Source organism: Lates calcarifer, linkage group LG16_LG22 (genome assembly GCF_001640805.2).
Source record: "Lates calcarifer isolate ASB-BC8 linkage group LG16_LG22, TLL_Latcal_v3, whole genome shotgun sequence".
Taxonomy (NCBI): domain Eukaryota; kingdom Metazoa; phylum Chordata; class Actinopteri; family Centropomidae; genus Lates; species Lates calcarifer.
In genome coordinates, this window is record NC_066848.1 from 19916606 (window position 1) to 19942567 (window position 25962).

The 25962-nt window shown below is 39.0% G+C and overlaps 2 protein-coding genes across 2 annotated transcripts; both read right to left on the reverse strand.

Moving 5' to 3' along the window:
* Window positions 1–846: 846 nt before the first annotated feature.
* On the reverse strand, window positions 847–3573 carry ppp1r3ca (protein phosphatase 1, regulatory subunit 3Ca). The gene is made up of 2 exons (XM_018660810.2): window positions 3386–3573; window positions 847–2971 (listed from the first exon to the last, which is right to left on the reverse strand). The coding sequence occupies exons 1-2, from the start codon at window positions 3397–3399 to the stop codon at window positions 1945–1947; spliced, it is 1041 nt and encodes a 346-aa protein (XP_018516326.1). The 5' UTR covers window positions 3400–3573; the 3' UTR covers window positions 847–1944.
* A 15109-nt stretch (window positions 3574–18682) lies between these two features.
* fgfbp3 (fibroblast growth factor binding protein 3) lies at window positions 18683–25646 on the reverse strand. The gene is made up of 3 exons (XM_018660816.2): window positions 25538–25646; window positions 21036–21315; window positions 18683–20036 (listed from the first exon to the last, which is right to left on the reverse strand). Exons 2-3 carry the CDS (start codon window positions 21308–21310, stop codon window positions 19592–19594), a joined length of 720 nt encoding a protein of 239 aa, XP_018516332.1. The 5' UTR covers window positions 21311–21315; window positions 25538–25646; the 3' UTR covers window positions 18683–19591.
* Window positions 25647–25962: the final 316 nt, after the last annotated feature.

The window sequence follows — 25962 nt, forward strand, 5'->3', positions numbered from 1 at the left end:
GTAAAACTGTGAGTTACCATATTTCATTTGATATGATTGTACTTTGGTGCAATCAAATGTGAAGCTGTCTCTGAAAATGATCATTTCCTGCAGATGTGTTACAATAAAAGACCTCAAGGGAAGGAGATACTTCCTCCTCTAACAGCTGTCAGGCTTTAAATGTGAAACAGATGGAGGTTAATGTAGGTGCTAAACCTACAGGAGTAACAGTAAATCATAATAACGATAAATAGGCTTATATATTATTTAAGAATACTGTGAGGGTACTGTAATGGAAAATTCTAATACATAATAGGCATCATCATAATAATAAATCTAATAAAAGGAAGTAAAGGCCCATCTCTAATTCCTCAAATTCAGGCTTTGTTTTTACTCTTGTTGAGGTAGATAAAGGCCCACCCACTCATCATATATGCACATGAACCCTAATCCACATGAATTATTCATTTTACTCAAATATATGTATACACAGGATGTTTTTTGGTTTGTTTGTTTGTTTTGTTGCTCCTGTGTTTACAAACAACTCTTATGTAATCTAACATTTAATGACATCAGAGACCCCAAATGACTTGTTTGTTTCTGTTTGTGTCAACTAGAATTTTTTTTTAATACCTTATATTGAATTGCACAGTGGGAGGGTGTTGTAGGAGCGAGAAATATAAATAGGATCCTGCTGGAACCGATAAAAAATACTGAATTACCAGTATAGTTTTGACTGTTATGTGTGCATATTGAAAAATGAATATATGTAATTTAATATATGGTGGTTTATTTTTCTTGATGAGTTATTCATTAATAGTTAATAACATTTGCAGCATTTATAACAAAGGGCTCAGGAGTCGTGACTACTTTAGCACAAATATAGACATTTATTTCAGAAAGGGAAATACATGACTGACATGGTGCATGTCAACAACACACACCTTCAAGTGAAACACAAAATGCTTGGGTACAGACCTTTCTTCACAGTGAGAAAGAAATAATACATAGATTGTTTCAAACAAAAAAGAAAAATCTCAACTCCAGCCATACATACTGTACACTCATCACAGAATCGCACTTAAAATACAAACATTCCGTATTTACACCATTTCTCTCTTGACATACCATAACCACAGAAATTTTCAAACTTCTTTCCTGTTCAAGGCAACCAATCACATGCAGAGTCTCTCTTGTGACACATCTGTCAATAGCAGCTCAGTCTCTTAACAAACTTATCTCAAAATTACATCAGCCAAACATTTTCCATCAGACAAACATGTGCAATTTACATGGAGGGAAAGAAAGGGCTGCATGACTCAATTTTTTAAAAAATTAAGGCAATTTTGAATCATGTTTAATTATTTTTTTTCTCATTTGAAGGTGCTAAAGTTTAGTGTGCATTTTTCATTAGAAATGAATCAGCTGTGTTTCCTGTAGTAGAGAAGCATTATGTCGCCATGCATTCCCCGTACTTTCCCTTCAATATGAAGGACATAATCAGCTTCATTTCCGCTTCTTCAGTTGACAGACATCACATTGAGAGGAACATCTCAATCAGTGCATATTTAACCAATACATCAGGCCCTCAGAAATGGCTTAACATTTGTTGTGGATTATACAGACAGACTGTATTTTAGTGGACAGGCACTCTAAGAAGGCACATTAATATTTTACAAAAGAGGACACACAACAGATTTCCCCCATATATCCCTAGGTTGCCAACCACAGTTCAAGTCTCTTAGGCCAAATGACCATCAAAAAGCAGGTCAGTTGAGCACATTACAGTTAGGTCTCTGTCTGGTTTGTGCACTTCCTCCACTAAAAAAGCAGAGGCCGTTTGCTTCAGTTTAGTTTCTGGCTGAGAGCCAGCCCAAGCTCAAACTCCACAGCTGGATTCATACTGAATGCCCTGTCAGTGTCTTATCTTATTCTAATGCCATTTCAGCAAACATCCTGATGTTCTCACCAGTAAGGCACTGTGTTCTCGATCTGACCCCAGCTCTGCCAACCAGGAAAGAGTCCGTTGGACATGCGTGGGCTGCCAAACTGATCGAACTCCATCTCCAGCAGCTTCATACCCCCATTTTTCTGCTCTGAAGGCTTCTTCTGCTCAACAGAAGTTGGGTGTGTCAGATTGTTCAGGTCCTCTCCATTCAAGCCGACATGCTTGAGGACATAGTTCTTGCCATCATTATTGTCCCAGAAGGTCTGACCCTGGACCTTGAAGCAGATGCAGAACTCAACCCGATTCTGTGGTGGGACATAGGCTGGCAGCTCCAGAACGAATGCAAAGGTGTCGGAATCTTGGCAGCCATAGACGTTGTTCATGAAGGTACACTCGATGTCTGTGAAGCTGACCCACGAGTTGAAGGTGGCACGCAACTGCACTGACTTTTCAAACCCAATGTTCCGGACCTTGATTGTGCCGGTCAGTGAGCGCTCCTGCAGAGAGCAGTTCTCCAAGCAGACTGAATTCTGAATCAGGCGGTTCCGGAAGTCCAGGTAGTCGGCTGAGGGCTGCTTAAAGTCTAGTGCCAGGCTGCGCACTGAGCTGATCTTTAGATCCATTGTGGCTGTTTCCAGGTCTGTCATGTCAAACTGCAGGTCCTCTGTGCTTCCCCCACCACGCTTTTGATATGGCTCATCGTCAAACTTGGAGAAGACATGTATGGCAGTGAGCGACATGCCCTTTGTATCAGCGAACACCACCCTCTTCTTGCCAGCCCTGTTGTTGTTCCAGCTGACGCAGCTGCCATCATCCACCACTTTCTGTTGGCTGCTGAGGCAGGGTCGCAGGGGTTTGTAGAGCTGCTGGTTGTGGCTGCGGGTGGTGGACTGGTTGACCCGGTTCTTGGCCCTCTGCAGCTCCTCATAGGAGCTGAGGAAACCTCGCAAAGGAGGTGGAGAGTGGCTAATGTAGAATCTCATAGCCACATCCATCGGCATTACTGGGCCAGGCATTGCTGATGGGCTGAAAGACCTGAGCACGCTGAGGGAGGGAGAGGGGAAGAGAAGAAGGGAGGTAGTAAGAGGGAGGGAGAGAAAATGTGTGGGTTGTGGGGAGAGAAAGAGAAAGGGGGCGAGATTAAAACAGTGACTACTGTATGCAGTTTTTTTTTAAAAAAAAAAAAAAAAAAGCTCTACTGACTAAAATAATTCAGTGTTGATTAAACTTGTTGCCTCTGCAATCAACATGATACCAATACTTTGCATTAGCAGCCGGAGTCCCATTTTGACAAAATATACATGGTTTTATAATGGCTCAACTATATAGAATTCAAATTTAAGCTCTGCTTGGAATTAAAATCATGCATACCACAAAGTGATTCAAATATTTGTTAAGCTGTATATGACATGCGTCACTTCTGCAAAACCTTGAACAAACTTTGTCTATGTTCCTTACCTTGCAGCACTCATGGAATAAAGAAATAAACTGTCCCAAGGCGAAAGAGTGTTTTAAAACTGTTCAGTCCCTCTGACTTTCAAGATCTGTATGGCAGTTTTTTCTAGAAGAGCATGCTGTGTCACTCCCCCTTTTCTTCCACCTCACTCTTGCTCTCCTGCCTTTCAATGCCGGGTTTGCTCAGCACTCTGGGCTTTCAACTGCCACATAGAGACAATTTGCATATTCTGTCATATGGTTCCTCAAGCAGCCAATGAAAAGTTAGTGAATGTCCTTGCCAACCAATCAGCACAAATTTGATCTGGCTGCCATCCAGCTGATAGGGGAGTGTCGCCTGCATGGGCCTCATGGTTGAGATGCCTCAGCTTGTTGCCTCAGCTGCTATTTGAGAAACATTATGGACCCCTGCTGGTGTCAGAGATGATACTCAGATCACTCACTGCAGTGCTGCCTAAACCCTCTGACACTACTCCATGACCAGGATATCCCATAATAAAATAATCAAGGCAAGATTGTTTTAGTCCTGCATCTATTAAAAAGACATAATTTCTGAAACAAGTCAAACTTTTCCTAACTTTTCCAAATGATGACATTTTTAGGGAACAGGCTTATAGTCAAGCACTTGGATTCTTTACATTTTCACCTGAAGCATGTAGGAGCTGTTGATTTCTAGTACTTGGTATTTCACTTTTGAAATTCCATTTCAAAAGTCAGTTTCTTTGGGCTAACACATTTGTGTACCCAAGAGTAAAAAAACACTCAAACATTTAAACCACCAATCATTAAGGGAGAAGAAAATAGAGCATATTGACATTGTGACATTGTCATTTTTGGACTGTGTTTTGCAGTGTTATTAAATGTGAGTGTCAGAAGTTGATTTGATGTGATTTAGCTGATGGCATTTTGACACCTTATATATTGAGTAGAAATTAAATAACTTCTTATGACACTATGAGGTCACAGCATTTTCTCTTTAGTGTTACAGTGTAAGACATCAGTGCAAATCTGACCAAAATACATTTGATGCGAGAAAACACTTTTCCCAATTAGAGGTCACTGAAGATTTCAATATATGTTTAAGTCTTGAGTTTTAAAGATGTTAAGTGAAACATGCCAAAAGATTTAAATCTTTTTCTTTAAATTTAAGTAAAAGTTATAGGTTTTTTAATCCTTGTCTCAGTCAGAGTTGTTGCTGTTTTGACATCTATACATGTTGACAGATGCTATTTTTAAAGCTTATTTGCTTTATTGATTTTCAGCTGTGGGTTAAACATTACCCTTAAAAACATCACAACATGCTCTTCTTAATAACATCAAATGGAGTTGACTAGAAAAAGGGGGGTTGATCAGGAAGGATTTTTAACGACTGGCAGTAATGTGTGAACTTAACTCTTCCTTACTACTTTAAATTTTTGTGAGCTGATCCTTTCACACTGCTGAAAGTGATCCTGACTACGTGTTTTTATTTATTAACAAGCTCAAGAGTTGAAAGCCATGTTTGTGCCCCCTAGAGGGGATATTATTCCTTAATCCAAAACTAGAACAAAATGGTTTGAAGTTAAGCACTGAGTCTTCTGTCCTCAGAGCTCTGTTCTCTCACTGTCAACTCCAAAAACACAGGTTGATCCAACACCTGGAATATATGTATTCAGTCCCATCTCATTCACTTATATGTGCAGTAGTTCATAGAGATCTATGAGACACCCAATCAGGCAGGTTCAGGAATTTCTTATGTAAATCTGAGCTACAATTGATTTCAGGGTCTTTCTCAAGGAGTTTTTTCTCTGAATTAGAGCAAGACACAGGCAGATTTCTGACCTTTATAAACCTCCAGGTCAGAGGTCAGAGAGAGATTCCTCTTTCCACTCCCATCACTGAAGGGTTTCTCCCCTTATGCTCCCCACGCCTCTGTATCATCTGTATGGAGACTTTAGACTCAAGGTACCAGACACGCTATTTTCACATGGTCATAAAGACAGCAGAGAGTATTTATCACAGCCATGTCTGGCTGTCTAAGGGTTACCAAGATCAATCTCAATGTAGACTTGGGATTGCAACAGAAAAAAAAGATTTCTTTATATAGCAACACTTTCAACCAAGTAAACAACAACAAGTAAACTCAGCAGTGATTAAAAAATGTGATAAAGGGCAAAAAAAAATTTTTTTACTAATAGATTTATAGTAAATATTCTAGTTTATAAAGAGATTGTCCTCTCAGTTTTCATCAGAAACATTAAGTGTCAAGTGAAGTTTGTGTTTTCACTCATCTTTTTGTTTGTAAGACGTGAACAAGTTAATTCAATGCCTTTGGACATGTTGCCCTCTGTGTAAGGATCAGCTATTGACTTTGGTGGCCACAGAAATGTGGAATTTCCAATCTTTGCTGTTGACTCTCTTTGAGCTTTAACTATCATGCAGTGCCCATGTGGTCACACCAAAGTTAGAAGAGGGGTTTTCACAGTAAACCTCGACAACAAAGGTTAAACAGTCACACTGAGGCTGGGGCTGTGCAAGTTAAGATGATCTGATGAAAACAAAGGTTAAATTACATCAATTATGAACGTGGGGGGAAATGACAATATATGGGAGAAGCCCTGGAGTGATAGTAGTTGCATTCTCCTCATCTCAGAAAATATTACCTCACAGATTGTTGCAGTTTTGTGGTCATGGCTGTTTATCAGAAACAGCATTGCTTAAGAAATTTAGAAAAAAGGCAGTTATCTATAAGTAACAAACAAAAGCTGTTGATTATCATTCCACAGTGCTGATAACATAGGCATCTATCCATCCCCACATACTTTTAACCATCCATAAGGCTCTAACAACAATTATTTTCATCTGAGCCTGGTGATGGTTAAAAGTATGTATGGATGGATAGATGCATGTGTTATCATGTTAGAACATGATGTTATTCTGGCTTGATAAATAACTTAACTTTCAACTGTCATTGGATAATTTCCTGTTTTATGAGTGAATTTACTAATAAAATAACTAATTGTTTAACCACTATTCTATATCTCATGGGACCTCCATCCCAGAATGCACTGAGAAAACAACCTCTGCTGGCTGCTATGTAATCACAGACAAAATAATATGAATCAGTAATATGTATAGTAATAAAAAATCTAAAATGGATTAAGATAAATTTTGTGCTCTCTGTTGGAGCTCTCTGTAGAAGCTTTTCAGATTTCATCGTTTCTCTTTTCTCTCCCTTGCAATTCAAATTCAATGACCTTTACTGGCACAGTGGCACACCTGTGTTGGGTGTGTACATATTGCTAAACCAGAAATTCATGAAACAGGGTAGATGAACTGTAAAAGTAAAGATTAGCAATGAGACCAATATTTGTAAACGTATTTACTGTCAAATCATTGCAACATCAAAATACAACACATTGAACGAGAATTATTTTTGATTATGAAAAAGGTGAGTGGTGCAGTGGTGCAAGTGGGACAACTATTGTGCTTGTAATTAAGTCTGACCAGCTGAGTTTTGAGGTAAAATACAAAGTAGGTACTTGAGCTTGTGTGTAAGTATGATTTCTGCAATATCAGCATTATGACAGAAAATTGACAGATCTGAAGTTAACAGGAAAGTTGTGATATTTGTAGAAACACAGAGAGAGACAGAGAGACATAGACAAAGAGAGACCTTGTGACATGGTTTGCTCTTGCAATTTCCAGTCTACCAGTTGGCACGGTTAGCGTTCACGTAGCAACCACTTGATGGCCTGCAGACAAAAGGGATCAGGAGAGGTTATCAGGCAGCATGATTGGTGGACAGCCATCATGTGACTTGAATTTCTCTTAAGGTGTCAACAGCTCTCTGGTTATGCATGATTTTTTTTCCCACGAGCACTTACATTCAGCGGAGCAGAATCTAATATCAGGCATGCCTGTATGAGAGCCAGTGTAAAAATAGCCATGACTACTTTCATATGTTATTTCATTTCTATCTTCATTTGATACTGTTGTTGTAATAAGAGTAATGATGATCCAGTTGGTGGCCAAGGGCAAACTATATCAGATTTAAACTGTCAAATTTCATTAAAAAAAAAAAAAAAAAAAAGTTTTAAAGTAATTGACACTAACATTCAAAATGCTGTGTAGTCTGGTCAGCATTAGAAAGCACCTGACAACTTCTGACTATATGAGAGGTCTAACTATAGATGAAGTACCATTCTTCTGAGAAATGCAATAACTTATTTTTTCCTCTTTATTTAAAAACAGCTGATTACTGATCATTGTAAACAGTCAGAGTAGTATGCTGTAGAGTATTATGTGCATATTCAGTTTGCATATAATCTAGTGTCATCTGCATACAAATGGATTTGGCATTTTATTCAGGTAAACACAATTTGATTAATGTGAGGCATTTATTGGCTGTATTCCAGCCAGTCGGAGTCAGGGTAAAACCCTCAGCAATAGTCCAGGCTTTATGTCTTATTTGCAGCTATGATAGAAAGAATGAAATGAGTAAACCACAGATTAGATCTATGCATATCTTTAAAAATATTATAGGGAGCATGACTGCGATCCCTTCAGTGTGTGTGACTGAAATATGTGTTTTACATTCATTTTGAATTTTAACCTTTCACAAGGATGCCTGTTGATTTTACAGGTGGTGTAGCATCACTGTAGGGCTTTCTAGTTATCCCTACAGTAAACAACAGTCAAACCATGACTCTAAAACCAAGTCTTTACCCTGAAACAGCTCTTTGAAGGTGTATCAGAAAGTTGGGACTGACCAAAATGAGGGTGTGAATAGAATAGTACTTTATTGATCCTTGACAGGAAATTGCTTTGTTACAGCAGCGGCACATCAACCAACACCAAATATAAATTAAAATAAAATTAGAATTAAAAGGAACAAGTGAAATCAAGAAGAAAGAAAAACAAGAGCCAAAAAAAATATACAGATTATATATATATCATATATTACAGAATATTACACAAGATATTGCACATATAAACTGCAATGAACTGCAATGAAATAGACCAGAATGGAAAAAGATAAACTAAATATACTGTATATATTTATTCCAGTCACAGATGACCTGATGTACTTTAAACAATGCACTGTGTCCTCACTTCACATATCACAACTACAGAAATAGAAACAGACTTTTGTGGAGTGATCTACCCAGGAAGTGCAGACAGATCAAAAAGGTCAGATAGCAACATGCTGGACATTAGTGGATTGCCAAGTGAGACAAGGTGTTTAATGTCAGCATTTCATGGTGGAGATTAATGATGGAGAGATTACAGGAAGAAGCAAGCATTTAAAGGAAGGAGAGGACAATGGACATCACATTTTACATCTGTGTGAGCTCTTGTACAAGCACTTTGGTTGTCAAGTGAGGACCAGAAAGTGAAAACCTCAATCAGACAATCATCTAATCTGGTGGGAGCCAAAACAGAATCTAGAAATCCACCACCAGTTCTTTGGTCTTCCCTGCATTGATCTGGAGGCAGTTCCACAGGCACCAGTCCACAAAGTCCTGCATCAGTTCTCTGTACTCCCTGTCATCCTCATTTGTGATGAGGCCGACAACTGCAGAGTCATCAGAGAACTTTTGCAGGTGGCAGTGAGGTGAGTTATACTGGAAGTCTGCAGTGTAGAGGGTGAAAAGGAACGGAGCCAGGACTGTTCCCTGCGGGGCCCCCGTGCTGCCACACCACCATGTCACTGTTAGGCTGTCAGTGTCCTCCCCATGAAAGTCATTGAGCTCGGTCCACACCTCAAAAGTTGCCTCAAAACAGTCCTTCAGAGCCTCTTTAGTCTCAATGGACCATCTTTTCACTGTGTGTGTGACAGCTGGTTGCCTGTTTACAAAACCCTTGTAAACAGGCAGGAGATGAACCAGATTGTGGTCAGAAAAAAGGTAACATGTAGAGATGTTTTTAGCATCAATGTTGACTCTTGATAATGATCAATGTACAGAGTCCTTGTCAATACACATTAACCGTAGAGGGGTTTTTAAGCATGAACCTTGTGACTGGGAAGCAGCTGTTGAACTACTGCACCACTGTGTCAGCCATGGACAGATTTCTTGATATTGATCCTGTTAATGTTAGAGTCAACAATGAATGCAAAATGTTCGGCAAGAAACCATTTAGAATTTGGATGAATTCCACTATAATACACATAGCTTAATTTAATTACAGAGAAGATAAAAATATATATAAATCCATTAATACATAACTGTCCTCTCTCACAGTGGTTATTTTGAGCTGTCATAGCACGAAGAGCACAGGTGCAACCAGTAACACTAATGAAGGAGCCTTAATAGCATGAGTCACATCTGTTTGATAGCTCCGTTACAGTATAATTAAGCATGCAGCCTATGTGTTCAAGTTTATTTTCTCTCTGATGTTTTATGAGCTCCATAAATGTTTATTTGGCTCTTCAGCTTCAGTTGACAGTTGACTGCGCAGAGAATCTAGGTTGCAAGCTGGCCTAATGTAGACCTGGACTATACCCCCATGACACTGTACAACACATGTCAGCTTTTATCGCCTTGAGGCCTTTGGTACAGCGATTAGCCAAGTGAAGCATCTGCAGCTCTCGCCTCACCTGAACTGAAGTGTGAGTCTAACTTTATAGGACAGTTCCAGTCTGACAGGAGGTTTTGCTTATTGAACAGTAGTGTTCTTTAAAGTCTGGGTTGCAACCTCTGTCTGGGTCACTATATATTATTATAATATTAAAAATATTATTATTATTATATGGGTCTTAAGGTATATTTTTTCTCTCATAGGAGGTTTTTATCAATTATTGATCTTATACTCATCACAGGTGTTTGTGATTTGACTCTGTGTTGTTCTATATTGTGAATTTGAAAATCTGACAAATGTATATGACAAACAAACTGCACTTCCACTAAATTTAGTGCTGCCATTGTGTGATAATTCAGTCATCTACTGCTGCGTACCTCAACATCACTGTGAACGTTTTCTGTACTAAAACCAGATCACAGTCTTTCACCATCTTTAATTTAAGTGCTGTGTGTGTCCAAACATAACCATACATAAATGTAATATCGCTGTAGTCAATATTGTACTGCTGTAAGAGTAAGTTGTTATTATTGTTGTCCAGTTCCTCTGAGTAAATATACTAATTAGTAGTTATAACTAGTTTGTTTGTGTTGTTGTTGTTGTTGTTGTTGTTTTCTGTTAATTAACTGGAAAAGCAGAGTATTTTTTTCATGTTGTATGAGGCACCTTTATTGTGTAAGGTGTCTCGCCCTAACAACTGAGAAACAGAAGCATCCAAAAAATGTGGTTTACATGTTCATGCTGAAAAGGTCCAATCAGCCAAAATAATTGAAAAGCACCTGTGCAGGTGCAGAGTCGTTAACTCGTTGTATTATCAGCTCTATTACTCCTCTCCTTACACACAGCTGCTGTTGTAGTTATGTCAGTTCTAGATTATGTGGTTTGGAAGACCGCATTATTTCACAATATCTTCTGCTTTCATTTTCTGTCTACATTTGGAAGGAAAGCTGACCAAAGGCATTTTGACACAGGTCAGTGCATCAGGCTGACATGTGTCTTTTCCCAGTGTTGATGTGGAATAGGTCAGAAACACAGCTTTTGCATCACATTCACCCTGATGATCAGCGTATGTTCACTCTGCATTCTTGGAAGGGAAATGTAGGTACCTAAGAAACACCAGTGAGCATCAGTGACAGGAGGTGTAGGAGTTTTCAGGTGTAGAAGCTGTTCTATGACCTGCCACCTCCAAAAACATGACATGCATTCCCTGAACAATCCCTTCCCTGTCTGTGCTGAACTTGTCCTCTCTGTGCTGTGTATGGAGCTGGAGCTGTTAGACATGTTTTTAAATCCAGGGAGCATGAGTTCAGTGGAGGAGAGTGATTTTTTAAAACTATTTGTTTTTCTCTGTCACTGAAAAATTATTTTGAGGAAGTTAAAGGTTAAACCCTGCAGACTGGCACATTCGAGCACCGTGGGGGAAATTAGGTCAGCCCTGCCCACAAACAGACACACACACACACACACACACACAGAGAGAGAGAGAGAGAGATATTCTCATGGCATGTGGAGTTTGACACGTCCATTTATATACATGCTCACAGTGTGTTGGAATATTTTCAAAAATACTCTTATCCTCATGTAGGCCATAATAACATGCAAACACTGATGCACACACACACAGGCATTGTGCCACCTCAGGCTCAACTGGTCTTGAAATAGCCAGGCGTCCGTGGCTGGACAGTAATCTCACTGATGTTTGACTGATGCTGCAGCTCGTGTAAATATCCTGACAGCAGCTCCAACAACTCAGACTGCGGGAAACAGTCCAGCAGTCACTTCAGTTCAACACAGGAGGACAACACAAGGTCAATAAGACTGTCTGGAAGGGGAGGAGCTTTGAGGATAAAGACCAAGCTAAATTTTCATATACATCTAGACCCAAAACTTTTGTAGAGTATATATAAAAGGTTGTTGAGTTGTTGGTGAGTTTAGTTAACATGTTTGTCCTATTACAGTGTATACAGATGAAATGAGGGGTCATACATTCTTGCAGTGCCTTGGCCAGGAGATTGCATAGGACTTCAGGTTTGACCCAGACACTGGCAAGAGCATGCCAAACCAACAGATGGCGATATAACCAGTGGTGCGCTGTCAGGGCCAGCAAGGCCTTCTCTGCTGGCCTAAATACTGTCACAATCACTGAATTACATTTCTATATATGTTTTTTTCCGTCAATACTATATGTATCAAATTGTTCCCAACAGTATATTCTCTTGATCTGATCACTTTTCTCTCTGTCATGTTGCTTCCCATACAGTCTGTTTATGTTAAAGTTTTTATCCAATCCATATTAGTATAGATTTAATGGCTATTTTTTCAACTGACAATGGCTGACAGAGGAGGAAGAGTTCAATGAGTGTGGCTCAGCTGTGGCTGCAGTGTTTGGAGATCTATTGAATTGTGTTAATTGTGTTTTTATAGCCTTGCTTTAGGAATGGCATTTATTCTGGCTACATGACATGCCTGTCTATGATGCAAAGTTCTGTTATACTGTGTTTCCGTATATTGTTGATGGTTTCTATAGCTGTGACATCATAATGACGGTATTAAGAAGTGGGTTAATACAGGTAGGATACCAGTGAAGGCCTAGGTGTGAAATGCACCACTGGATATAACCCTAATGCCAGAAAGCAGGAAAATACAAAAAAAAAATAAAAAAATCTGACTTGTGAGACATGTCATCTGGAACATCACTGTTCTTTGATTATATCACACTACAAACCCTATTTATTGGTCCCGTCATTAATGTTCAGGCCCAATGCTGGAAATTTGTTGGCCCTGACAACACTGCGTCACAATCATGCTGAATTCATGTAGTCTGAACTTGACCTTGAGAATGATACAATCACAGTCCACCATTCAGGATTGATTCTCACTTAAGAATTTGATTGAACCAGTATTTGCTTTGAAATATTATTCCAGTGCTGTATTGTATTTGTGTACTGTATCTGTATAATTAAAATTATTGTTTTCTCATGGTTTATCTTCAGCTTTGCTTGTTTGAAGTCTTCCTCAGTAAGACACTTAATAACATGAATGAAATGTTTGAATTTCCTACATGACAGTAAATCTTCACATCTATGTCTCTTTATATGTGATACAGTGATAGGACCACTCCGGGACCACAGATATTGTATCATTCTCCTGCTCAGACCGCGTAATGGTAGATTTAACTTTGGGGGTTGGGAGGTGATTTGTGTAAGTAAATGAGCTGCCTTGTAAATGAATCTCATTTATCATACAGGTGGTGATAAGAATGAGGGCAGAATAAATCACATGCTTCATGCCTGAACCTTTGGATTAGAAAGCAAGTTATGATGAAGAAGCAGCAGCTGTGTGAATCTCACTTTTCAGTTTTTGTCCCACAAGTTGGGTCACAGTTCAACAGGACAAATTCATTAGTCAGAACTGAGATAAGACAGGTGATGAAATTAAGGGAAAACCAACTAAACCCATGAAAAAAAGACAGCCAGGGAGAGTTTTAAGGCTTAGAAAAAGTTTAAAATTCAATAAAATGAAACTAGAGTCTTCTCAAGAAAATAAGTCTTCTTTCTCTTTAAGCATCACATCTGTGACTGCAGATTTTAAGTGTATCCTTATTTATTTTCCCCGCTTCACCAGTCTGCATAAATGATTTGCTATTCAAATCTGTACATGACACACCACACTGTATCTCCAGTACTCCTCTCGTACTCACACATACTTCAGTGGACTATTGGTGGCCTCTGGTGGTACAATCTGATTCACGTGTGTTGTGTCTTAATTTGTGTGCTTCTACACTCACACTTATTATTCTGGGTGAAGAAGTGTGTTCATACTGACAAGTATGGCAACATGCAGCACAGTATAAGTACCCGGATGGTGCACTCAAAATGGTCAGAAAGTTGAGTGTGGAACCGTGGACGCTTCTCAGCCTCAACTGTTGCCATCTTGGCTACGCAGCGCAAGGGGAGGGACCACAAACATATTCTCAAACTTGTGAAAATGGCAGCCAAGGAAGGAAAACATTCTGTTGGTGCTGTTGGTGGTATAGTTTACATGTCACATGAAACAAGGAGCACACTCAAGAAAGTGAAAATGTATCTTTTTTTCAGGAAAGTTCAGAGATTTTTAGTGTTCAAGTGTTTTTTTCATTCTATTTATCGTGTATGTTTAGCATTTCACTCACTCACATAACTGTGCATATATATGTTACATGTCAGTACGTCTTACAATGTTACAAATATCTTTTATTCATTTCTGGTAAATATCCTAGCTTTTTTCTCACTCTAGCTTAGCTGACCTTTTGTAATTGCAAATATATACCAGCAGAGAGTAGCAGAGATCTGCTGGATCTGGGACTGAAACTGATGTAGCTGCTTGGAAATTTAGGCCAATAGACATGAGCCAAGAGTCTGAAGCTTTTAGTATTTTTAAAAATATGATGAAAACATCTTGAAGTAAGAGAGTTGGAACTGATTTTTTTTGTTTGTTTGTTTGTTTTAGGTGCTGATGTGTGATGTGTGTGCTGATGAAAATATCATACTCATATATGAGCAAATGGGCTGGTCCTCATTACCAGTTGCCTCAATATACAGCATCATATTTATTTTCTAATATAAAACTACTGTTCAACACACAGGATCGCAGGACTCACCAACTCTTGATACTCATTGACAAAACTACAGAACTTGGGAAAACTGCTTTTCATGTCACATCATGTTAGTGGAATTACATCACAATGGACTTGAAAGTCTCATCTCTTTGAATGATACTTGAGAAATGAAAATGTAAGATATAGGCATAATATTGAGAAGGAAATTCAGATATTCACCTCCATGAATTTTTAAATAATGAACTTTTTACAAAGTCAGCAAGTTTCAATGCAATTCTCAATATGTTCACACTGCAGAATGAGTTAAACTGAAAACAAACTTCTCCAGATAAAATGATAGCCTGACTCAACAACAACTGTCACAGAAGTTGGAGAACTGGCAGTATGCAGACAAACGTAGAGTCACACTTCATGTTTATTTTAATGATTTTGATGAAGATTCTGATGAGCTAATATCCTCATTTTGATATTATGTGTAATTATTCTGTGTGTGAGAGCTGATGTACCTCAGAAAGTACTGATTGCTGGTGAAGAGGCAGGTTTGGTAACAGAGAGGTTGTGGGTTCAAATCCTTACTACAGTTTTGAATGAACTGTCAAAACAAGAGACAAAAACTGTTCTTATACAACTCTGAAAGGAGCATTTTAACTGCTAGAGTATGTATTAGTGTCTAAGTTTCTTAAAGGATGATCGACCAAGGAAAAATCTATTTCCCAGACAGGTTTAGTGACTTCATCTGCAGCTCAGTGGAACTTTGGATTTGTTTGGCAGTGTGCATGGAGGTGTGTGCCCACAATGACCAAAGGGGAAAGGAAAAATGAAGATGGTAGAGAAAAGCTGAAGAATAAAAGCTGAACTGAACAGAGGCAGAGAGCTGCCAGACCCTTGCTGTGCTCAAGGTCTTGCAGGCAGACAGCCAGCGTCCAACATGGGGGGTCTTAGTGTCCGAATCTATGGGGGATCTGACCCATGCTGCTCCCTGCTGTGTGTGTGTGTGTGTGTGTGTGTGTGTGTGTGTGTGTAGACCAAGGACAATCAGGCCACCATCTGATATGTGAAGTGGGAGAGGTGATTATGATGTGGATATTGGAGTCCTGGATGTGAGAAGCCCTTAGTAATAGGCAGTAACAGGCAATCCACCTGATTACTCTCTTCCAATCTTGCTTTATATGTGACCTTTGGATTTTCTATGTCTAATACACTGGTATCCACTCTGAGGTGGTCCAACTACAGCATAATACGAAAGCGGATAGTGCACCAAATATAAAGTGACGCCTGTGGGCTGGTTCAGATATTAATGTTGAGTGTGGGACTGCAGTTTGACATGACACAGTCTACTTGCTGCAATATACAAATGATGGCAAATTAAAATAAGAACTTGGATGTGCAGATGCTTCTATACAGGGCACACTGGCTCACTAAAATCTTTGATTAGTATGCAGATGGCAGAAATCATTTGTTATGGCCTTTGCAGCCTGCAGCTCTCAGCCCAGTTGAACGCCTAATGAGGAAATATTTTTGGGAAGCTGAATGTTCATTTCTCCACAAGAACTTTACAGATTATGAGGAGGATGCTGAGGAGCACTGAAGCTGTTCTGGAGATTTGTCATTGTCAACACCTTACTAAGATACTTAATGTTTGAGTAATTTGTTGGCTGTCTGTTTATTCCTTCTGAATAGGGAGATCTATTATCAATTTTAGTGCTCTGCTCACCTGCAAACTCTGCAGTAACTGCTGGAATTACTGTTTTTGCTCCTCATGCAGCATTTAAGAACTTTCATAGGCAGATGCAACCCCACCATCCATTTATAGGCTCTGAGTCTTAAGCTCTGCTGGAGGGGAAGTTATTATCATTACTCCCCAGTCTCTGCTGTTTTAACTTTTGTTTGTCCTCATGGGGAGTGATGAATCAGAGCTGAGTCAAAACTTATATACTGTATATATTGTGGCTTGCTGGATGAAAAGTCTCAACATCTGGGTTAAAAGTATATTTTTTAAGATGTCAACGTTACATCCAACTGTTTTTGATTTGATTTACCCTGTAGAGCTTTTGACCATTAGTAGCATTGTAGAGCAACATTTTTGGAAGTGGGTCCCTGTTTTGTTTTATATCATAAATGTGGTCGCTGCTCTACAGGCTATAATGCTTCCAGAACAAGTTGAGGGTCAGTGTGACATGTGATTATTAGCATGCTATGTGCATGGTGTGTGTGCGTAACAAATTGTAGGGTACAGTATACATACTGCCAAATAGCCTGCTATAGATCCCACTGCAACACACACACACACACACACACACACACACATAGTAACCCTTTGGTTGTTGGCATGGTAACCACTGAGGGGTCTCCACACTCTCCAAATTCCCTCTTCTTCCCTCCCTCCCTTCGTCTTTGTTCCATCACGAAATTTGGAGTTTTTAAAGTAATTTCAAGGCAGCAAAGTCTGTACACTGACCTTCTCCTGTAAGATTTTTACCAAAATGTGAAGCACCCCGTCTATTATGATTGGTTGCAGTGTTTTTTTCCAGTGAAGGTAGGCTGTGTTTTTGTACCATACAGTAACACAAATCATAGGATGGTGGACAAGGTGGATGATGCACAAAGCGCAAGACTTTGACTCCAGTTACCTAGGGTCCACATCCCGAGTCCTGCATGTGGTTAGGCTTGACAAAAACACCACTGCTTAAGGTTAGGGAAAGGTTGTAGTTAAATGTTAACAAAGTATCTTGTGCTGGAAGTCACAGTTTTTTCAATATTTAACCACTATCTTTATAAGCTTTTATAACCAATTAATGCAAGGGTCTGAATATAACTGGAAAAAATTGGATTATTATTTATATACTGAGAGCAAATATTGTATTGCAAGAGTGGACATTGTAGGAAGATGAACAGAATAGAAAAGACTTGGTTAGGGTTAGTCAAACACTATTTTTTGGGTTAAGCTAACAACTTAGTCAAAGTCAGAAAAGGTTATTGTAAAAAGAAACCACTGTTGGTTGGAAACAGAGAGTGAACATGTCAAAGGGTGACATTCTGTCGATCCATCCAACCACTCTGACCTCCTCCCTCTGTAGACACAGTGTCTCTATAATCTTACTGATAATTATGATACATCATAATTCCTACAACAACTGGAGGTGTTTGTCACTTGAATGTGGGACTCTGTGGCTCTGAGCTGTGTGAATCCTACAGTAAATATACTACACACACACACACACACACACACACACACACAGTACTGACTTCTCACTGCAAAGGTGGGTGGTTTCTCTCAAGATAACAGTACAGTAGTATATATGAGTGATTGAATGCCCCCTTCCTACGTTTTATGCAGCAAGCCTCTCTTAACTGTGAAACTGTTTATCTTTTTCTGAAAATTCATGGTGTGCAGCTGCAGCAATCACACAGGAAAGGTGGTACCCCATAACTCGCCCACTCGTTTTTCATTTTCTTCCTTTTTCTTTCCTCTATGGGTCAATAAACTGGACCATAGTAAGAAAGATGAGAATCAAACAATATGAGACAGTGAGTGAAAGAGAGAGAGAAAGTGAAAAACAGGGGAGAGGGCACATTGGGTTACTCTGAACGACTGCTCCTCATCCATAATTTATGAGTTAATGAGATGGAACAATGAAATATCTGAAATGTGGCTATGCCTGAAAGGTTTCCCTGAAGGATCACCAGACTGAATCCACTGTGATAGGTACACTCCTAATATCTCAAGAGATACTACTTGTGCTGTTTGAGATAAAGTGCTGATATACACCAGCATTTCTGGCTTAACTGAGCATCCACTGGGTTTGTGTTTTTTCCTGAAAAATTGTTTGGAAAGTGAAATGGATTTAAATTACAAATCTGTGTTTAATGGTCACAGGCCCCAGTGTTTCAATTTCTTGGTAAGGCAAGAGGAATCTCACTATTTATTTCTAGTTATTTTATTTAAAGAATATCACCCTGAAATAATTGGATCAGAGGGATTATTGCTGTTAATAGAGCTGTTCTGAGCCACTTCAGTAAATTCAATATATTTATATTTAATCCACTTATCTCCAAGATATCAATCTATTATAACCATAGGTAGTAATGTGCATCTCTGAAGTTAATGTGTGTTTGAACTACGTGGCAGAATTGGAGAAACATTTATTTATTTCAAGCACTTTGTTTTTATTGTAGAATTCCACAAACAGTGTTAACATTTCAAAAAATATAAAAAATGTCACACAGGTCTAACTGACACAAGTCAAACAGAAACCAGAATGTTTTTTGTTTGTTTGTTTGTTTGTTTTTTACAAAAGTTACAGAAAATTTATAGAAAATATTAGTTACACATCACAAAATAAGGATAAACAACACACCTATTCATCTAGAATTACTACTATCATCATCGCCATCATCATCGATGATCACTAACTGATTGTTGTCCACTAAAACATTGTTTTTATTGATTTGTTAGTCAGACAATTACAACATTACACAGCTCAACTTCTCATCTGATTCAACATTTCTACAGAAAAAACTGAACTACAACAACCTTTATATTACAGAACACATCCCAAAGCTAAATATGCTCAATTCATACAAACGAAACTCAAATACAACTGGATTCATTTTCCTTCTTTCCACTGTGAAGTTACAGCAGCTGTGATTCTGACTGGGAGGGATGTTTCTAATGAATTATAGCTGTCATTCAGTATGGATGGGTTTGATTCCATTATATAATTCAGAATGCCAGGTTTTAATTATCGTTCCACTATAAAGTTGCAAATTAGATGCCAGGGGGCTTCATTTGTTAAAAAGTTCATAATTAGTTTTACAACCAAATCCAAGTCAAAGTTTTCATCTAAACCTGACTTCAAATATTCAGTGGTATTTGAAATGTGATATAAAGAACTTTTAACTTCTACAGCTCAAAGTTGAAAATAAAAAATAAAAAAATATTTATTATAAATGAGGTGCCTGGTGATTAAAAAAACATTTTGATTCTTTTTAGATTGTGAACTCGCACCATTTAGCAAAAATTAGCTCTGTGTTTCCCTCATAATTTCCCATCAACCCTCAAAAAACTTGACAAAGAATGAGCAGACAGAGTGCCATCCCTCACTGCAGTATGTCTGCGCGGGCTCCATGTCGTTCATCACTCCTTCCTCCTCAAAGCCAGTCCTCTCTTCTCTCTTCTTCTTCTCCTCATCCACCTCCCCCTCTGTCTTCTTTCTCCTTTCTGCCTTCCCTCCATCTGAACTCTTGCTGGCTGGCGCCACTTTCTTCTTCCCACCTTCCTTTCCTCCCTTCCTCTCCTCCTCTCCATTGCGTTGGGCAAGCTTCATGTGGGCCTCAGCGGGTGCCTTCTTGCAGGTTTTGGCTTTCAGGACTTTCTCCCCTTCGCAGGCATTCTGCCTCTTCTTCAGCTTGCCCACGAGCTGCTTCCAGTACTGGCTGGACTTTACCCCATAAGCCTGGCACAGGTCCGGTTTACCGGCGTAACGACACCAATACCTGGAAGTAGCAGAAACAAGAAAAAGACAATTGAAGAGATCGAACAAAGACAAAGAGTAGAAGAAAGAAAAGGAGAAAGACGAGCTGGAAAACAAGACAAAAAAATCACAACACACTGGGAGTCAGGGATGGAGTCGGCCAATGGGTTTAATTGGCCTTTCGCTCCCACTGTTTATCTGATCTGTCCCACAGTGGGACATTTATAAGACAGTTATGAGATCATCACGGGTATGGAGTCATTTTTCCATTGCCATTTAGCAATTACAGTGATTAAAAATGAAAATGCATTTTTTTAATGAACGAAACTATCCCATTTAGGAGTCTCTGAAAGTATTTTAAGTGACTTATAGTCAAACCAGCCAGGACCATGGGGCAGATATTTCTAAACTTTGATAGCCTAGTTGTGTCTCTACTGCAACAAAATTTTGTTGTAGCTTTCAGGGCAACACATTGTATATGCAGATTATGCACATTAAAGTTCTCGTACCCTGCCGGCAGAGGATTGTCATGTCACCTCACCAGGAACAACCCAACCGTTGTGTGCTAGGCATCAAATGTCCCTTAGTTTGTAAGAATTAGGACCAACCAGTCCAACATTTTCTTTTTACCCTGGTGACATTATTTCTGTAAATTCCAATGTAAGGAAAGAAAGTGTCTCTTTTTGGATGGAAACTTAGAAATAATATAAAAATATATATAATAATAATAAAATATAAAATAATAATAAGAAATGGGTCTTGTCCGTGAGGTTCAGAACATTCAATGAAGCCATGAAAACTATATTATTATATCCATAGTATCAATATTTGTTTGTCCTTTTCACTGAGTGAACCCTGAATTCTTAAATGAATGAAAATGACCACATGACACAAGTGACATAAATTTAAGGGCTTTAAGTGTTGACTTGACTTTGTCCTATCAAGTGTAATGACTCCATTGCACTCTACAGCCTCCACAGACTTGAGTCAGGTCAGATATTGCTGTAAATTTCTCCCTCACCTCTGCTGCTCTCCCAGTGTTTCAGTGCTGCAGTTCACCAGCAGGCTCACCAGTCCCTCTCCAGACGTCTGCCAGATGCAGCGATGTCCCTCCTTGGTGCTCAGCTCCCCAGAGCCGGGCACGGAGCGATTTCTAGGTCTCTTGGCCGGTGGGGGTGAAGACGGAGGCTGGCGGGGTTTGTCAGGTCTCCCCTGCCCGGGCTGCCGCTTGGCCTCAGCGAGGACGGGGAAGCAGAGGAGGAGGAGGAAGAGGAAGCTGCATGGAAGGACGCTCATATTCACTGCAGTGGGACATTTAGATACAGGAAAAGAGAAAATCTGAAGGTCAATTAATTTTCTTAAGCGCTTCTTAAGCACTGTTAAATTGTGTCATTTATTGCCATTTACTGGCATAGGACTTTAATTTTGCTGTTTCCAGCAGCAGTAGACAGCTGTTTCAGCAAACAAGCAAACCACTGTAACTACCCAGCAACAAACAGCAAACAGGCAAAGTTAGAGATCATCTGATATTTTATAGGTACCGGTAGATATTTTTCTCAAAAGTTGGGAAAGGTGGAGAGGAAAAGAGCTGAATACTGCACTTACTTTGATCAGGTGTATACAAACACACCTCCAATGGGATGATCATGATGCTGTGTGTCTGCTGGATGCTAACACTGACAGTTACTTTTATGGATATTTATTTGTCAAACATAGTTAAATGTAGCTTTGTGTGCTTTTTGATGTTTCTTCCAGTGTGAAAACTCTGTTAAGAAAGTCTTCATCACCATTTTTATCCCAGGATATATAACCCAATAATGAATTTATTAGCAGGTGACTGAATCTAGCTATCACATTTAAAGATGCAAACCACTACTAAAAAGTTGGTTCAGTGTTAATATGCTGATGTTGGTACAATGTTTTCTGTGTTCACCATCTTAGTTTATTTGTGTCTGCATGCTAATGTGTTAATTAGCACTGAACACAAAGTACTGCTTAGGCTGTCAAACCCTGTCAGCTGATAGGGCTCAATGAAAAATTAGGAGATCAGCAAAGACATTAGAATTAATTCTGAGGGGGACATGTACATCTGATCCAAATTTCATCACAGTTCATCCAAAATTTGTCAAAACATTTTCCTCAAAACCAAAAATGTAAACTTCATGGTGGCATTAGAAAAAAACAGGGGCTCATGAAAGTCATTAGCCTTCATTCTCTGAGGACCATGAAACCAACAGACTGACAGCCATCCCTACAGCCAGGCCACAAAACACTGGATCCTACATTCCCCATACTCCAGCTCCATAGTGTCTTTTGTTAGACCCTCCTTGCCTGGTGAATACCAATGTCTATTAAACCAATGCCTGATGACATCATCTGGATTATTTTTTTCAGACTTTACAAAACTCCCTCCAGAGCCATGGGGGGCATTATACAACTGTTCCCAGGCTGAATAGCACTCTCTGTTTTGAGTAAACTGAACATGTGAGTGGAGTGTGCTTTTCATGTTTGAAATACTGTACTGATTTTTAACAGAAGGTCAAAGAAAATGATCAGAAAATTTCAAGCCTTCTGTTAGTCCGACAGCTGTATAAATCAGCAGTGTATTTTTACACTCCAGATGAGATGCTGAATATGAGCCACAATGAAATTTTAATCATACCTGCAAGGCAACTGGATCAGTGCACCACCAAAAACTACAGGAAATTAGCATTATTGTATGCCTAAACTTGCAGCTAGCAGTTTTAACATGAGAATGTGTAATTGAAAATGACATTGTTGGTTCTAATCTTTAAAGATTTGGACTTTTAGAATTTTTAATTCCCTCTTCTGCATCCGTATCTCAGAGGGCCAGAGTGTCAAAGGGACTCGACACATGAGTGTTAAATGTTAAAAAAAAATGGACAATGGACACAGAGTGGGGGTGTGAGTCTCTGTCAGCACCTTATTGAAAATCAGCCAAGCGTCAGAAACACTCCCCCAAGAAGAGTCCAGACCGGACATGTAGCTATCAAACAAGCAGGGATAGGTTGTGGGAGACAGGATTACAGTTGAACTCATCGCTAGTCATTTATTTCCACATTTATTTTTCTGGGAGGGCAATAGGTCATGAAATGCATTGGTCATTAAAAAAACTGGAACTAGGATTAAATAATATGAATATGAGGGAAATACAACCAAAGATAAAACACTAATTTATGTGAGTTAATATATTTCTTATTTTTTGGAATTCTGATGTGAAAATTAAGTCAATGCATTCATGAAACCGATCAGTCTATTTCTCAGGTTAGTTGTTGTGTGTTTAATTAAGTGCATTTGCACACTGCATTTATGTAAACAATTAGAGTCTGGATAAATTAATAAATTAATTAGTAAAACAGTAATTAGTAAAAACATTCATATCCTGTGTACCACTGTGTCCCTGGGCCACTGTGTAAAAACTGCTTTCCTGCACCTTCACACATTTAATGATGTGAGAGCAACAAAAGACATGGTTGTGTGAAAATTAGTCCCATTAGTAATGTTTATGTATTTGTGTTATATTGAAATGGAAAATTAAATCGGAGGTACATCCTGCTCTGGAGTATTGTGGTGTTTCTGTTTCATGAATAGGCTTTACAATCAGGTACTTCAGTGCAATTATTATCTATTATTATTTTATAACCAACACATAAACTGAGTTATGAGTATGAGTTTTCCTGCTTATTGTCCTAAACGTGAGGTTGAGTTCCCGCTCTGGAACTCTCACCATCACATGGTGAGATATTGTTAATTAAACCAACTCTGCCAGGAATACTCTATGTACAGAGAGGTGTGCAGCAGCATAATGAAAATCCTCCATTTGTGTCTACACCAGTCTGAGCACAATACCCAGCCACTCTAGTTATGAATGTAAAACATAACAAAATAGATGTGACGCCTACATGAGACCCTTCTGGTTGTGCTTACAAGCATAAAAAACAAGTCTGTGTAGATAAAAGTGATGTGTATCTGTTCCATCAGACATGCTGAAAACAAGCAATTAAAAAATGGGTCTGAAATGCCTCCTGTGTAAACACAGTGTATAATATTTTCAACAAGTTGTAGATTTAATGATGTTCATTTTTGACAGTGATTGTGGAAGGTACAACTCAGATGGTGTAATTTCACTTATACCATGGCCAGCTGCTAATGAACTACCACATATAATTAGCTCAAAAACATCATTGTTGTCATTCATTTACTTATATAAGTAGTTTTTATTATCTTTTTATTATCACCAACAGCTGATAGCAGGAAAGGGCTTCACAAATGAGAGAGAGTTTTGAGATCCTGACCAGTGCTGACATTGGTTTTCACTGCTGCACACCTGTGTCAAAGGTGTCCAGTTATACTGTACATTACAAAAAAGTAATAGACACCTATCAACCATACCAATCAGAACTGAAAATTCTCAGTGGCCATTGTATATTTAAATAGGATTTATTTTGATTTGTGATAACTGGTTATGCTACAGCAGTGTTGTGCTTTCTTCCTCCATAACAGCTCATTGTGCATCTTGCTGTCTGAGTCAACAATCCAGTCCCACTGCAATTCATGAAATAGTCACGAGAGTTACTGTACTGATTTCTGCACATGTAGACAATACATCCATAATTTAAAATATTGACATGATGGTTAGGTTGAAAATTGAAGTTGAATTTTTTTTTTTTGTTTGTTTGATTCGGTGGCCACTGCGTCAAACAACCCACTGTAACAGCAATTTGTGTCCATACATGAAATGTAGTGGACACGAATGTATCTTTTTTTTTTGTGACAACTACTCAACCAGTTCACAGTCTAAACACACTAGTTAGTCCTGCAGTGTGTATACAAATATTGCCAAGTGTAAATTGATTTTAAGAACATTTACTTGCACTACTAAGTGCACACAATGTTGTGTCTGAGCTTAAAGTGATCTGATGTTCAACATAAAGGTTTCCTCAGTGAAGCTTTTGAGGAGCTCCAAGATGATTGTTAGGACACACGGCATTAGTGTAACAACATAAAACATTCGGTTTGACTCAGTGAATTAACAAAACCTCAGCAAGCTGCAAAAAAAAGCTCAACTTTAAATAAAATACTGTCAGTTTTTTCCTCTTAAATTTATAATGATTTGTTTTCTTCCAGTTCTTCTTTTAACATATTCAGGATTTCCTCTCACAAGTTCATAAAAAAATCAAACAAAAATGACAGATGAAACGGATTGCTTTTGGCAGGATAAGTCACCTTTCCACTGCAGCATTTTAGTAGGAGTTTGCGGGAGATGATAAACAAAGACACGCCACACCAAAACAAAAATAATCCCCCCTTCCAAGCACAGCCCCCTCTCCTCCAAATACACCCCTCATCAATAAGTCATGACAAAAAACAGTTCTTTCTTTGTTATTCTCTAACGCTCTAATATTTGGTTTGACAGATTTAGGATGAAGCAGAAATGCTAGTTAAGTGTTCAAGGTTTGTTGTTTAGCTGTTCAGTGTGAGCATAGGGCCCGGTGCTCTTACCATGTGACGCTCCACGGCTCAGAGTCGCTGTGAAAATGTGGGGGCCACAAACACTTGGATAAAAGCAGAGAGAGAACGAGGATAAAGGAGGAGGAGGAGGAGGAGGAGGAGGAGGAGGACGGGGGGAGTTCAGGGAACAAGGAGAACTATACGAAGAACTGCCCACCCAAAACCAAGCACACCTCCCACACTCACCCCTTCTGACAAAACCCCATGTACGTCTACATGTGTGTGTGTGTGTGTGTGTGTGTGTGTGTTTGTGTATGTGAACAGGACAATGGACACACTTGCCAAGGTTTCTTGCTCTGTGCAACACTGACGACACCTCAAGGGTCTGGATGCCTCAGTGTCATTCACTCAGCAAAACACCTCTTTGTTCATCATGGAAACCGTATAAATACTTCAAATGCAGCGTCATGATTTTA

Coding starts and splice junctions, on each gene's coding strand:
- fgfbp3 (XM_018660816.2), bottom strand. CDS start 21,310: ATGAGCGTCCTTCCATGCAGCTTCCTCTTCCTCCTCCTCCTCTGCTTC. Junction 20,037..21,035: donor ACACTGGGAGAGCAGCAGAG/GTGAGGGAGAAA, acceptor TGCTACTTCCAG/GTATTGGTGTCGTTACGCCG.